Source organism: Ruditapes philippinarum, unplaced genomic scaffold (genome assembly GCF_026571515.1).
Source record: "Ruditapes philippinarum isolate M1 unplaced genomic scaffold, ASM2657151v2 ctg2015_1_1_1_1, whole genome shotgun sequence".
Taxonomy (NCBI): domain Eukaryota; kingdom Metazoa; phylum Mollusca; class Bivalvia; order Venerida; family Veneridae; genus Ruditapes; species Ruditapes philippinarum.
The window spans coordinates 173,914-189,433 of record NW_026858706.1 but is presented as its reverse complement, the minus strand read 5'-3'; the positions used below and the strand labels follow the sequence as shown (position 1 = coordinate 189,433).

Genomic DNA, 15,520 nt, shown 5'->3' with positions numbered 1-15,520 from the left:
AAAAGTTGTATATGTGCCCCTGCTTGAATGTGGCACTTTATATTGAGATTGTCAAAATCAAACAAATTAAGGTAAAATGCTGCGCAGATTTAATGTATTCTGAAAACAAATTTAGGTATGAGACATGTTGTTCAAATAAATGTTTAAGAAAAGTTAGAATTTATATCAAATAACGACTACTAGTATCCCTAACTCTTCATGACTTCGTGAAATTTTAAATTTATAAGTAGAAAATATATATTTATAGTGCTCGTTGGACCTCGATGGTGGGCTGGTTAATGCTAATTTACTACGAAATATTCAAAATAAATAATAAATAATACCTGTAACATTCAACGCCGCGCTCAACATTTACTTGTCAACCACTCCAGTGGGGTCAGACTTGGCGTTTAAAAATAGCAAAAATAAATTAATAAAAATAGATAAAAAGGTCTACACTGTCTACAAAATCTTTATTATTGTCCAGAGCGAAAGTGACTGTTTGTAAGTATTTACAAATATATTTTAGACACACGTGGAGATACATGTTAAAACACATGTGACTATGTTAATTTTCATATAAAGTGTAAAATGCAATAGAGAAGTAAAGAAAAAACGCGTTGCGACAAGACATGTACCGTTTATAAGAAAAAAAAACACATGAATATGCAGAAATTATAAAGTGCACCTGAACATTTTAATTCAGCATATTATATTGTATTCTTTTCCCGATACGAAACGAAACGCTCTCAATTCAAGATATCTTAAAACATTTGTTTGTTTGTTTTTTATTGTCGCTTTTTAAATATAATATGAGTAACGGGATGAGTAACGGGATTTGACGAAACTGCACGCATTCAAACGAGCTGTTAGGTGTGGTTGTACTTATTTATACTTATTGTAATCGATTGGCCAGTTTAACTTTAACTCGAGACACTGCATATAAATCTAGACTAAGATGTACGTCAATAGATCTAATTATAAAACGCTGGATTCACGCCATGACGTATATAATTATATACATTTATATATACTTATACACCCATATAATAGTAATACAGTCTGTCAGGTCATATTGGCAATCTTTTGTTTGTTTATAATATTATCAGCTTTTTCAATCACTATTACACAAAAGTACATTGTCAATTCTCCTCTAAAGTTTTTAATGCTATGTTCCCATTTTCCTATATTGCACTCGGAAATATAATATGAAAAAACGACTTTTGTTTTGACAGTTACCAAAATAACAAACAAGAAAATGGAATAGTCTGGATTCTGTTCGTTGTACACAAAGGAAACCATGATAATCTTTATACCAAACTTTTAGTTTATTATTCTTAAACAGTTAAAAATAATAAATGCCATAACTTTAAACAGCACAAAATACTCATATTTTATCGCATTAAATGTTATATGTACTCTTACATGTATATTTTGCCGTAAAATGTGTGCATTATAAGGACTTTTGAAATGTTTACAGCGGGCAGTGGTTATGGCAAAATAAATGAAACTTGACACTATGGAGTATGGACAATACTGAGCCATATATTACCTGTTTAAAAATGTTTATAACGTATCACAGAGCGTATGTAAAAGTGCACCAAAATAAATCATTATAATATAAATATACTAATATAACAAAAAAGTCCCTAAAGTTCACACTAACTTATCTACAGTACCCCAAAAGCTGGAAGATAAAGGTGCGTACAAGATTGTTTGACATTAGTAATTTTATGGTTAAAACAAACTTTACAAATATCTAAGATTTAATCCAAGTTTAAATAAATAAAAATGATTCAGATAATAATATACGTACACACGTACACATGTACATTGGCCAACATTGTATAACTTCATTTAATAAATGTCATTTTAAAAAATCTAATACTTTTATTGTATTTGAGCAAACGTTATTTTTTATCTTATCTTTTCGATAACTTTTGTCTTAACAAGCTTGTTTACAGTCGACTTAAGGCATTATACCATGTACTTGTACTTGTGCTGCAATGCAATAATGATGTATAAATGGTATTGGTGATGAGACAAACCTGTTGTTTTCATAGTGATGATGATGATGTGTGATGATGATGATTATGATGATAATGATAAATAGTTAGCGTTGTTGGTGGTAGTAGTAGTGGTGGTGTTTGTGATGATGATGATGATTTAGCGTTGTTTGTGGTAGGACTGTTGTTGTTGTTGTTGATGATGATGATGATGATGATAATGATGACAATGATGATAAAGAAGATGATGATGATGATGATGGTGATGATGATGATGAAACCGAGTGACATCCTGGACGTAATGATTAAAAATATTTATACAAAGATTTAAATTAAATAATATATAAAATACAATAAATCAACGTGTTCCTGTACTAGCAGGAAATTAGAATTAAAATATTCATCACAGCCTAGCTATGGTTTTCTCTACTGCCTTATCACATTTACATCTGATCACCAATCAAGCGAGTCTTTTTGGAACTTAAGTTTTGGGCTGTTCTCCGAATAGAACTGCGTATACCAGCGTCTATGTCGGGCAATCAGGCTATCTTCTGTTGATTTAGCAAAAACCGGTTTTGCTTCGTATTTCTTATTGTTCCAAATCATGATGTCACGCTCTACCTGCAATAAACGATCATAACTCAGTTATTGAATTTGGCAAGTCATAAGTTATCTTCCTTTGAAGAAAATACTTTTGCAGAAGTAAATCAATAAGTAATAAGTAAATGTTGTAAAAATCGCTTAAATTCTAGTAATAAACATATTGAATGTCTTTCCTACACATATGAAATCCAAAGAACTTTATCTTTTGAGCGAGAAATGCTAGGAACTAACAGGCTACTATACGCTCACCCTGCTGAAACTTAAGATGATTAACCTTTGTCACCAGGAAAGAGCCAGGTCAGCCTGCACATGCCGGTAGATTATGTTTATAAAGACCAGACTTGACTTTTATATAGGGCATTTCCAACAATGAACGCTAGACAAGTTCATTTAAAAATTCAGCAGTTCATACGGATTAAACGCAGTTCTGTATCGTGGCATGGGTACCCATTTTGTATTTTAACATAGAGGGATGTTTTAAGTAATAAACGAAGTTCACGAATTATTATAGATAAAAAAAATATAAAAGTTTCAAGTTGTATAAAATGTATTATACCTGTATAGCTTCTCCAAACATGAAAAACTTTGCTATAAAATTTGGCACGGCCCAGTGAATATAGATATTATGCACGAGTTTTTGAACCATCGGTTCCACGGGGACAAGAGACTGGATGAAAACACCCCTTCCGAAGAAACTGTCAAACTTCAGATATACAATGCCTGGCCCTATCTGAAAATACATAATGTAGATATAAAGCTGGGAAATATACATATTTATAATGCTTCAATATATATAGTTGAAAAGTATTGTCAATAATTTATAATAACAGAAATTTGTTTTTATAATTACGCAAATAACGCAGCAAAATAATGTTTAGTAGTTTACAAAACTACATGTATTTAATAATTTCCTCAAAGAAATAATTATGTTAAGCCCATATGGACAATGGTTCATGTATATTTGCCTTCAGCTAATTAGTCGATGTTAAAAGTGGTATATATTAGACAATACATTTGCATGTACGGGGTGTTAGAGAATTTGATGGGAAAGCATGCAAGACCAGGGACATCATCAACGCGAATGCGTAATGCAGCAATATTCATCCGGTAATGTAAATGTAAGACTATATGTTTAATAGAAAAACCCCACCTGATTGCTGACTTTAAGGAGAAAAATGGAAAGCAAAACCCAAAAGAGTCAGATATGTGTAATTTAAGTGCCCCAAATATGTCCTCAGGATCGGCATTTTCCATGCTCCGCCCAAAGGGGTTTGACCCCAACTTAGATATTTATTCCACATGCCGACAAGATCAATGCCAGCGGCAATGAAGGGCTGATGTACCTGTTTGAGATGGGCCACGTCGGCACCGTTTTCAGGAATTTCCTGGAAAGCAAAGGAAGACAAATGTAATTAGAGTAGGAATAGATACCTGCTTTGAGAATATTCCAAAGGTAATAAATTATTTATTGGATGTATAATTAGCATAATGGAATACTCCCTCGAGACATTGAAATATCTTAAAGTAGAATCAAGCCGTTAAATCAATAAAAACTCTGGGAGCTAAATATCAAATAATTGTCTGATAAATTAAAATAACAGTGAAAAGAACCTTCGGTACAAATGGACTACGTGCATGCTGTATAAAGACCGTATTTCACAGTGCGAATAAAGCCAATATTAAGTACATGTTCTATTCAACTATAATCAAAGAAAAAATAAATCCACATCATATAAAACTAAATCAAACCTCAATATGAGCGTTGATAAAATGTTCTGTACGACCCTTGTATTGCCACATTCCGCTTTTTATTTCCTCTATCTCCTCCGGGACCCAATTAGGTTCGATACCCTCGGCGTGGTACCACATATAAATCCAACCATTTATTTCCATGCTTGTCCATGCTTTCACCTTGGCAATATCAGGAACTGAAGGATAATAATATACTATGATTTAATAATTCTGTAGACTATGGTGGCTAATTTGTGCCATGTCGTATTCTTGCTTCGCGAGGCGGCGAAAACAGGAAAATACGGAAAACTGACCACTTTGTTGTATTTTCGTTTTAGTTGTTCCGCTTGCCCGGTCAATATAGTGTTTTAACTGTTTAGTTTTTTCTGGTCCAGGGAATGTATAAACTGTTTAGTTTGCTGTGGTCCAGGGAATTTTTTTACTGTTTAGTTTGCTGAGGTCCAGGGCAAGTTTAGTTTGCTCCAGTTCGAGGAATGTTTATATTAGTTTGTCGGTCGATCATTGTATCGTTCTGTGCTAGTTGGAATGTCATAGGTTACCCTGGTCCCGGTTTGACATACTTCACAGCCGCCGCCATAGTCCCGGTTTGACATACGTCACATCCGTCAGGAGCTATTAAACTTAGTTTCCGTACGTACATTAATTTGTCGTTATACATGTTTAACACGACATTTTGTTCTCTAGTAATTTATAGTCATAGTCATCGTTACATGTGCAATCAACACGAGTTCTTGTCAAAGATCTAGCCTTATCTGTTTGCGCATAACTATGAAAATTGATAAGGCAAAACAAGCAATTATCATAGTATTGCAAGCAATCCATAAGTCCCCTACCGGTTAGAACCCAAGCAACATTCTGATGGGCCATTGGCCATTCAATTTTACCAGTGAATGAATTACATGAATGAACATAGATCTTTTGAGTTCTAAGTGTGTCTATATCACAGTAATGTGTTAAGTTTCCCTGCCTAGTAAGGAAATAAACAACCTTGTCATATTATTACAATGTGGTATTTTAAAGTAAATCCTATAAGGAATGAAGAAGTTGGAGTGAAAAATACCAATTTCTCGAAAAAATCTAAGTTCAGGGGGGACATAATCCTGGAAATAGTCTTCCTAGAGTATGTAACCTCCTCAAAAATGTTAAGTGATAATAAGAAACATATATATGAAGTTTGAAGTAGATACATTAGGAAATAAAGAAATTATTTAAAAAAAAAACTTTTTTTTTCATAAAAATTCTAAGTTCAAGGGAGGTAATACTGATATTTGTTGTGCTAGAGTTGTAAACCTTGTCACATATGATGTGGTTGATGGCCAGAAACTTATATTTAAAGTTTGAAGTAAACACCTTAAGAAATAAAGAACTTATAGTGAAAAGGCTGAAAAATTAAAATCAGAAATCTTGAAATTCAGGCTATTTGTTGACATAGCAACCAGAATTTTTAACATAGGAAGAAAAGAAAAAGATGTGCATAATCTCCAGACTGCCATCTACCCATATTTCAAGTTTCATAAAAATATTTTTAGTAATTTTTGAGTTATCACTGGATCCAGTTTATGTGTTCAATTTGCCATATTTTCAGACTATTTGTTGCCATAACAACCATAATTTTCAACATAGGAAGAAAAGAAAAAGACGTGCATAATCTATACTGCCATCTATCCATATATCAAGTTTCATAAAATTATTTTCAGTACTTTTTGCGTTATCGCAGGATCCAGTTTTGTGGACGGACGGACTGACGGACTGACAGACAGACAGACAGACAGAAAGACGGACAGACAGACAGACAGACAGACAGAGGGTAAACCTAAAGTCCCCTCCGGTTAAACTGGTAGGGGACTAATAACACATGTCAAAACATACCAAACGTATACATGTATACATGTATGTACAAAAATATCTCATTTTTTCGGATATACTATGATCAAAATGTCATCTCACAACTGATATCTATTTCAATGCGCGGTTTTGCAAGAGATTTAAATAATTCCAGGGATTTAGTCTTAAAAGAATTGCCATTCCCAGTTATCAGGGAATTATTAAGTGGTTTTGTACCGGCATTAACGGCATTTAGTCGACTTATACGGAGACAGACGTGCTGTTTTAAGAGGATTTGTACCGCACCACAGTATTAGATACATTGTGGGGAAGTGCAGTCACACGTATGTCACACTGCTCACAGAATATCATCATATTCAACCAGGAAACATTTTTTTTCTATATCTCTACAATTCTAACGTAATTCAGATTAAGTGCGGGTGTGAATATGCATGCCCAGTTTAATAGTTTGAAAGGTTTTAAAATGATGTGTTTTAAGCCGAAAAAAAGAATCATTTTTGTAATTCGGTACCTTTATCTGCGTACGGAATCTCCGTACATTTTCCATCATGACCTCTGAACTTCCATCCGTGAAAAGGGCATTCTATACAATCTCCAACAACTCGACCTCCGACAGCTAAGTTGGCTCCCATGTGCGGGCAATATGCGTCGAGCACATGTGATTCGCCTTTTTCATCCCTGAACACTGCGAGCTGCTGACCTGAAGATAAAATTGAAACACGCAAGATAATAGTTAGAACTTGATTGAATTATACGTGTATTTATGCATGTTCTATATGCTGTAGGAAGCACAGGGACTCGGCACAGTGTTAGGATAGATACGGGGCTTTTTATTTTCCCCCAAAAGATAAAGAGATATAAAAAAAAAAACAAAAAATATATTATTTTTGTATATGTTTATTTTATAGCGTTTTTTTTTCTACAATTACTTTTTGCACTATCCCAAAAACTGTACCAATCCTGTGGGATGGGAAGGATTCAAAATTGGGTTTGGGAAATTAAAAGTCCAATGATTTCATTAAAAACCCCATAGCCCAATTTAACTTGTGCTTTTCCCGAAATTTTGTACCATACTACTTGCTTAAAATTAAAACTAGTGGCTATAGAAGGGTGTTTTGAACACCCTTTGGGTATTTTTTCTTTCCGTAATTACGAAAGGGCCCAAAAAATAATTTCGAGTAAACGGGCTTTTTTTTTAAAAATTTTAAATTTTTTATTTAAAAATTTCAAATATATTATATTACCCATAAAAAAAAAAAACATAAAAAAAAATTTTGTATAAGAAATGAAAAGTTCGTTTAAAAAGTTTTGAAAAACTACGTGTTAGTGCAAAACTAAATTTTTTTTTCTTTGTAAAATTTCAAAAAAGATCTTAATGTCGTCTGCACACAGTGATTTATGATTATTATATTTGTTTTAACAAGTGTTAAGAACAGTTTATATTGATTTGTTAATGGTGCGCCTCATAAATAATTGATTTATATTCTTTCTACCCGTCAATGTCCCATGACTGCTGGTATGTGATTGCATTGCATACTGACGTCATATGTTGTCACGTGAGTTTATCGGAAGTGCTTTATTCGTTCTATGTTTGTTAATCTTAAAGTGCCGCCAATTATTTCTTAACGCATATTTAATATATATTTTCAAATGGTGATAAATTTGAAGTAGATCTAGGCACTAAAGCCTGTCTGCTCACTCTCCGTCTGGCCAGTTATAAGAGTATTAATTACTTCAAGATACTAGTAAATGCATTTATCAAGTATTTTCTCATCAAGTTTAGTGAAGGGTTTACCCGAAGTTTAGCAAGTTTTAAACATTAATTCAATGATGATTTTATTATAATTACTTTAAAGGGGAGTCCAATGTCTTTATAATAGTACAATATTAATTTCAGTAATTGACAGTAATTGATTAAGATAATCATAACATTATAACATAGTATGACATTTGTGCTGTTTAAAGTAGTTTATATTAAATGTATTAAATCAATAGGCCTAATTATATGACAAACTTTATGGCGGACGTGACACCTTTGTGCAGTATTGTTGTGCACGTATTTAAAATCGATTATTTCACCCCCTATAATGCATATTTCCTTTTGAATTGGAGTGTGTCTCAAATAAAAGCACTAACAAAATACTTTATATTCACCCCGTCTTCGTTACTCGGAATGTGTGCAGATTAAATGACATTTTTGAAATATTAAACAGTCTTAAACGTACGTGCAATATTAGACGTAATGCAATAATATGACTAACAAAGGTGTCAAATACACGATCATCTGCGTCGCACATGACATTTTGGAATTCCGAAACGCAAGCAAAGATGCAATACAAGATTATTTTACATATACCATACGACTAAAAGATTTCTATATTCTATCGAAAATGGATCATAGAAATTGCAGTATAAATAACGTTGGGCTTTAATTTGGCGAGGAAAATGTCTGCCAATACTTAGTTTACGAGCATTACGGTCTGAAGATAGTCATTCCCAAATATAGAATGAATGCACTTTAAAGTTTCAATAATGATATATTACCATAGTATGTGTTACAATAGTATGTATCACGTGTAAACAAATACAAACTCGTGATAAACAATCTACCTAACTGAATCGTTTGCACACTGAAAACAGTTCTATATAAAACCTTTTTTATCATTTAATATAAAGGCAAACAATCGTTGTTATTACTTCAAAAGAACAGAAATTCCTATTAAACATTCAAAAGATAGCCTTCGTGGTGATTGATGTAAAATTATCAATTGTGTCCTACAATCCTTCAAAATTACCATTACAAATGTCACTTTGAATATACAATGCCAAATGTAATTGTGTAATTTTAGAAATGTATTGTCGGTTTAAATATTGTTTTCAACCATATTTGAAAGAACCTGGTCATATATTACGACATGAAGTGACATGAAATGTATAACTATATGTTGCATGAATACAAAACTGCTTCTGTTAGCTCCATATATTTATCATAGCATCGTTTGAAACAGTGACATCGTACAAAGTATATAAATATGATACAAATATATCTTTTAGGGACATTAACTTATTTCTCTTCTAAATATGATAACGTTATCATGAAATACACAGTGACTGATATACACAGTGACCGATACACAGTCACTGATATACAGTGACTGATACACATGCAGTGACTGATATACAGTGACTGATATACATTGACTGATATAAAGTGACTGATATACAGTGACTGATATATACAATAAGTTATGCACAGTGATTGATAAAAAATAATACAGTGACTGATGATTGACATACAGTGAATAGACAAAATTAATCAATCAAATGTGTACATGTTCAGGTATACTATGTAGTGTTGTTTCTTTTAAGAATGGGATTATCGGTAATTAATCCTCAATGATTACAGCAGCAACTTTAATCAGGATATTAGAAGACGATGTGTATTTCACAACCTTTTATCTTTACAAAAGTTTACGTTGTTGTACTTCACAATATTTATTACCTTGAACTTTAAAAATTTGCTGAAACAGTTTTATTCCTTGTCAATCGGGGAACGTCACACAAAAAAGGCAATGACTAATATAAGATACTGACTACATACGTGCGGTCAAAATCTATCGCCTGCTGAAAATATTTCACAATAAATATGTAAGACTCCCCCCCCCCCCATTATCTCTTTAAACTTTTGTGAACGATACCGGTATTATATTGCTTACTTATAGTCTTAGGATGATAAATCAATTTATAGTTTACTATTTGTGTATGTTTTGTCTGCCATGTTAATATCAACGTGACGAAGTTTAAATAACGTTAAAAAGACGATTTAAATTTGCGCTGTGTGTTGTCCTTGTTTTTATAATACTGCACGTTTGTAACGTCACTTTTCATTGGATAATCGTGACGTTTATATAGTTTTTCATAATACTGCACGTTTGTAACGTCACTTTTCATTGGATAATCGTGACGTTTATATTATTAGTTATAAAGATAGTTGACAGGTTATATGGCCCTATATAAACGGCTGTTTGTAAATATAACCCGAGCCGCCAGGCGAGGGTTATATTGCAAACAACCGTTTATATTCGGCCATATAACCTGTCAACAATCTTTATAACGAATTTATAATACTGCAAACTTCCTTCTTTTAGAGAAAAAAGTGAGATTTCTTTATAAATTGACAGCAGTCGTGGATATAAAACTATATAAACGTCACGATTATCCAATGAAAAGCGACGTTACAAACGTGCAGTATTAAGAAAAACTATATAAACGTCACGATTATCCAATGAAAAGTGGCGTTACAAACGTGCAGTATTATAAAAACAAGGACAGCACATATTTACAAACAGCCGTTTATATAGGGCCATATAACCTGTCAACGATCTTTATGACTAATAATATACACGGCTGCCGTCAATTTATAAAGAAATCTCACTTTTTTTCTAAAAAAGTAAGTTCGCAGTATTATAAATTCGTTATAAAGATTGTTGACAGGTTATATGGCCGAATATCAACGGTCGTTTGCAATATAACACGAGCCGTTTATATAGGGCCATATAACCTGTCAACAATTATTCTAACTAATAATGTACTGGTATAGAACACTTTGTATTATTAGTCTTAAAATTTTGACAGTTATATAGCCTTATATCAACGGTTCTTTTTGTAAATATTAACCCAGACGCTAGCTAAGGGTTATATTGCAATCAGCCGTTTATATACGATCATATAATGACTGCTGTCAAACTATGAGGAAATCATACTTTTTCCTCTAAAGAATTATAAATTCATTATGGAATTAATAGCCCTTGGTGTTATATTGCCGTTTATAAACGGTTGTTTGCACTGCCAAATATTTTATAACTAATGATATTTACGTCACGATTATCCGATGAAAAGCGACGTAACAAACGTGCAGTATTATAACATGTTTTAAAGTGCATGTCACATGAATGATGGAGTCTAACTCTAATTGTTTGGTCAAAAATTGTTTTAATTGGTCGTAAAAGTTTATTTGTTAACAGTATAATACTATCTTTACAATTGTAATTTAGTCATCGGAATGGTTTTATTATTTATTTCTAAAACCACTCGACACACTTACTTCCCAGAACAATAAACAATAAGCAATATAAATGTACATGTACATCAAAAGTGTATACAAGACTTTCGTCATTCATTATACAATAGAATTCATCATATATGACGAAACAAACACGTATCATGTCTGTCCTTTCAAAAAAATAAATAAAAACAATTCAATGTTTAATATGATAAACATGAATCTTTTTCTTTTGATTTTCTTATCAAAATATAGGCGTAGTTTCTGATAGAATGGCAGTTTGGTCTCGAACTAACATTATTTGTTCGAGAAGTACAAGTCCGATACCCTGCTATTCTAACATTTCAAGATACTAGGGGCTTCACGTCAAATGTATTAAGACTTAACGTTTAAGTGTCTAAGGACATGGCATTAAGTTTACTATAAATTCCAATTTGAGTGCATTGACCAGTTCATGCTTTAAGTGTCTAGGGACTCCGCGTTCAGTGTACATGCAAGTGCATTTACGACTCCATGTTAAAAGTCTATGGACTCCACGATCAGTGTACATACAAGTGCACTTACGACTCCACTTTAAGTGACGAAATACTCGTTTAGTGTACTACTCACTCCACGTTGAGTGTTCTACTGATTACACAGTTACGTTGGTTTGTACTGAGCATTGTAATTTGAAAAGTTAACTCTGCAAACGTCAAATATAATGAAGATTTGCTTATGTGCACCTGAATAACATAATACAGTTTTTGTCCCAGCTAGTGTACACTAACTCATCTCTTGATTCATCCAAAACAATCTTGTATGAAATCGGCCGACTTCTTCACTTACGGTAAATCGATTAAACTCATTTTTTTGAGAACCTTATGCATAGCTTCGGAAAATGTCGAACTATGCCGAATGTTCAAGATCAGAGTGAAAATGGGTGCGTTACCTAAACGATTGCTTTTTTTATTTATTTGTTTGTTTGTTTTTCTTAAAGTGATCATATACACTTTCTAGTGATGTTTCAATGGTGGGTTGATACAAGGCGTGTGCCTATTCTAATAAAGTTTTGAAATATTTAATAATGAATGAACGCACGGCATTGTTGTTTACTTTTCAAGTATATCGGCGCAGTTTATTGATTAGCTATATTTTGAATAGTAAAGCACACCTGATTTTCTCATTCTTCTAATGAACATTGTTGGACGCGGTATATTTCACAAATTGGTTATTTAATTAGCGTCGACGTTCTCTCGGGTATTAAATCTTATAATACAACATTAGTTAACACTTTTCTGGCAATTCTTTTGCGAAAAGGAAAACATTTCTCGACATTTTAAACATTTTTTTTGTGTGCTCGACAAATGCTTTACTTCGAATATGTATTATAATGCAAATTGCTTAATAAAAGTGTTATTTACATGCAAATATGGAGGTGTATTTCGGTCAGTGTATAAAGTCACTGTTGTCTTATATTTACGTTTGTTGTTGGTTTTTTTTAGCTGGCATATTGTATGGAACTGAACAGTGTTAAATAAACTTTTCATTCTTTTTCTATTGTATCTTTTTAAAAAAGCAAGCAAGCAAACAAAAAAACACCCTTTTTCATGGTGATAGGGAACAATCCATATACATACGTCTTATATGTGATATGCTAAAAAGTATCTACTAGTATGCGTGAGTTGTATCCTAAACGTTAAAAGTACTTTACAACTAGTATAGGTTGATCCAATAATCTTGTTTGTTTTGTAAGAGATTTATAGAAAGCCGTTAGTCAATATAACGTGACCTGATTTCATTCAAGACCTAATACCGTTAATAAATATCTTTTTAATGTAACCCACTTGCCTAAATGATTTAAATGCCCTGTAAATTATCTTTATCTTTGAAGAGTACTGTCAGCATAGTATGACGTTTTATCCACTTCAAATATTTTTGAACCGACATTAAATTTGTTAAAGCTTCTTGATCTCCTACATGTTTTGTTAGGTTAGGGTTTGACTCTCACGCCCATTGTTAACCCCCTAACATGCCGGCACCGGCAGTGATTAATCCTTGCCAACAGTATACATGTATAGCCCAGTCAACCAGAATATCCATACTGGCACTGACCAGGATCTATGCTGTTGACAGCTCAATTTCTATAAATCTAAGACAAGGCAATTCAGTTAGATAAAAAAATCAGCAGGGTAAGGATGGACCTTTCCAAATTGACTGACTGGTTATCTACTACTACGGGATTATTCATAGACTGGCAGACCTAGATTAATACGCAAAAACACATGCATGGTTTTGTTGTAGTAAATAGGCGGGGCTAACTTTTTTTACATTATGAAGCTACGTGTTTTTGTTAAGCCTAATATGCCAAGCCACAAATGAGCCGCGTCACGACAAAACCAACATAATGGGTTTGCGACCAGCATGGTTCCAGACCAGCCTGCGCATCCGAGCAGTCTGATCAGGATTCATGCTGTTCGCTATCAGTTTCTTTACTTGTTATAGGGTTTGTAAACGAACAGCATGGAGCCTGATCAGACTGCGCGGATGCACAGGCTGGTCTGGATCCATGCTGGTCGCAAACCCATTATGTTGGTTTTGTCATGACACGGCTCAAATGTTTTGTTCTAAGTGGCAATAGGCTGTATCGTATAGTAAAAGTAGTATAAACGGCAACGATGTAAACAAAAATGCTTTGAAGTAATAAATTATCTTATTCTATAGGTGGTATTTGAAGACTTTTAGATTATATTTGTTTTTAATGAGTTTCAATATGTATACATAGATATAAACATAGGTCTATCTAGGCAGGCGTTTTCTTTGCCATGAAACGAAGAAAACATTACCGAAAAACAAAATAAATTTGAGCCGTGTCATGACAAAACCAACATAGTGGGTTTGCGACCAGCATGGATCCAGACCAGCCTGTGCATCCGCGCGGTCTGATCAGGATCTATGCTGTTCGCTTACCAACTCTATAACAAGTAGAGAAACGGATAGCGAACAGCATGGACCCTGATCAGACTGCGCGGATGCGCAGGCTGGTCTGTATCCATGCTGGTCGCAAACCCATTATGTTGGTTTTGTCGTGACGCGGCTCAAATGAAATATATCAGTCCGACATAATTTGCCGCTTAGTCAACTTGAAGTTCGTTTAAGCATCAATTTAATCACCCTATACATGCACGACAATCACGTGCTGAAACGATAAAAAAATACTTTTCTCCTCAATTTTGACCTGATCATAGATATTAATAGCATGTCATATTTATGAGGATATGCAATTTAATTGGAAAGAACGATAAGTATTTGACTTACCAAGAACGGAAACGCTTGCCGAGCCCCCATTCTTCAGCCGCCAGCTCTCGTAAATGCCGTACCATCCGTTCGGATAAATTGGCGGAATATCCCCGAGCGCTCGTCGCTTCTTTACGGCATTTGCTATTTCCTTTTTGGTGAATTTACCTTCGGGTAGGTACCCTAAGTCCCCAAGAACTCGTATTCTGTCAATAGGCCGGAACACTAATCCATAGAGCTGATAAATGGCAAATGTAAGAACAGCCAGAGACACGTAAAACGCCGGGGAATAAATATCTATTATATCCCATATATAGTTAATTAATCGTTCATTCAGTTTATAAACGGAATTGATCCACAATTCTCCAACCTCAAATAACGGTATCTTTAGAATTTTTTCTGTAACCGATGCAGATACCGCAAAAATCAAAACACACAGAATTACACTTCTACTTAACATAGACATCCTCTCTAATTAGCCGAGTTAATTTATTATAGTATTTAATTATTTATAAATGTACAACCGACTGCTCTAACGCGTTAAGTCAATTAAATACGCCAACGTTTAGTTACATTTACAATCTCGGAAGTAAGTTATTCAGATGTCACTTCTAATGCTCAGCTTCATAAAATACACACCTTCATATAGGAACAAATCCAATAAATACTGGAAAATTACACCACGTGATCGGTTAAGTAAGTTCCAAATGTCATCACAGATTTAAATAAACTATCTTAAGATAAATCTGGTTAAGCCTATTGCGTAACTGATTTCTTTTTGTTTGTCAAAGTTCTACTATTTTTTTTTTCTAAAGCGTGCAATTTTGAAAGAATAATAATTTGCATGAATAAGATATGAACTTAGCGAAGCGTTGATCGATTTTGAAATTTTGCTATCGTCGGTAATTTTTTCAACAGTAGAAAAATGCTCCTAACGCGTTAACTAGGGTATATACCCGTATAAATGTCAGACATGTACAATCGTGTGTATTTGTTTACA

General features: G+C 33.5%; 1 protein-coding gene across 1 annotated transcript; it reads right to left on the bottom strand.

Moving 5' to 3' along the window:
- Positions 1-809: 809 nt before the first annotated feature.
- On the bottom strand, positions 810-15,476 carry LOC132754007 (cholesterol 7-desaturase nvd-like). Its single transcript, XM_060744595.1, has 6 exons — positions 14,542-15,476; positions 6,697-6,885; positions 4,338-4,516; positions 3,845-3,973; positions 3,145-3,318; positions 810-2,606 (listed from the first exon to the last, which is right to left on the bottom strand). Exons 1-6 carry the CDS (start codon positions 14,984-14,986, stop codon positions 2,439-2,441), a joined length of 1,284 nt encoding a protein of 427 aa, XP_060600578.1. The 5' UTR covers positions 14,987-15,476; the 3' UTR covers positions 810-2,438.
- Positions 15,477-15,520: the final 44 nt, after the last annotated feature.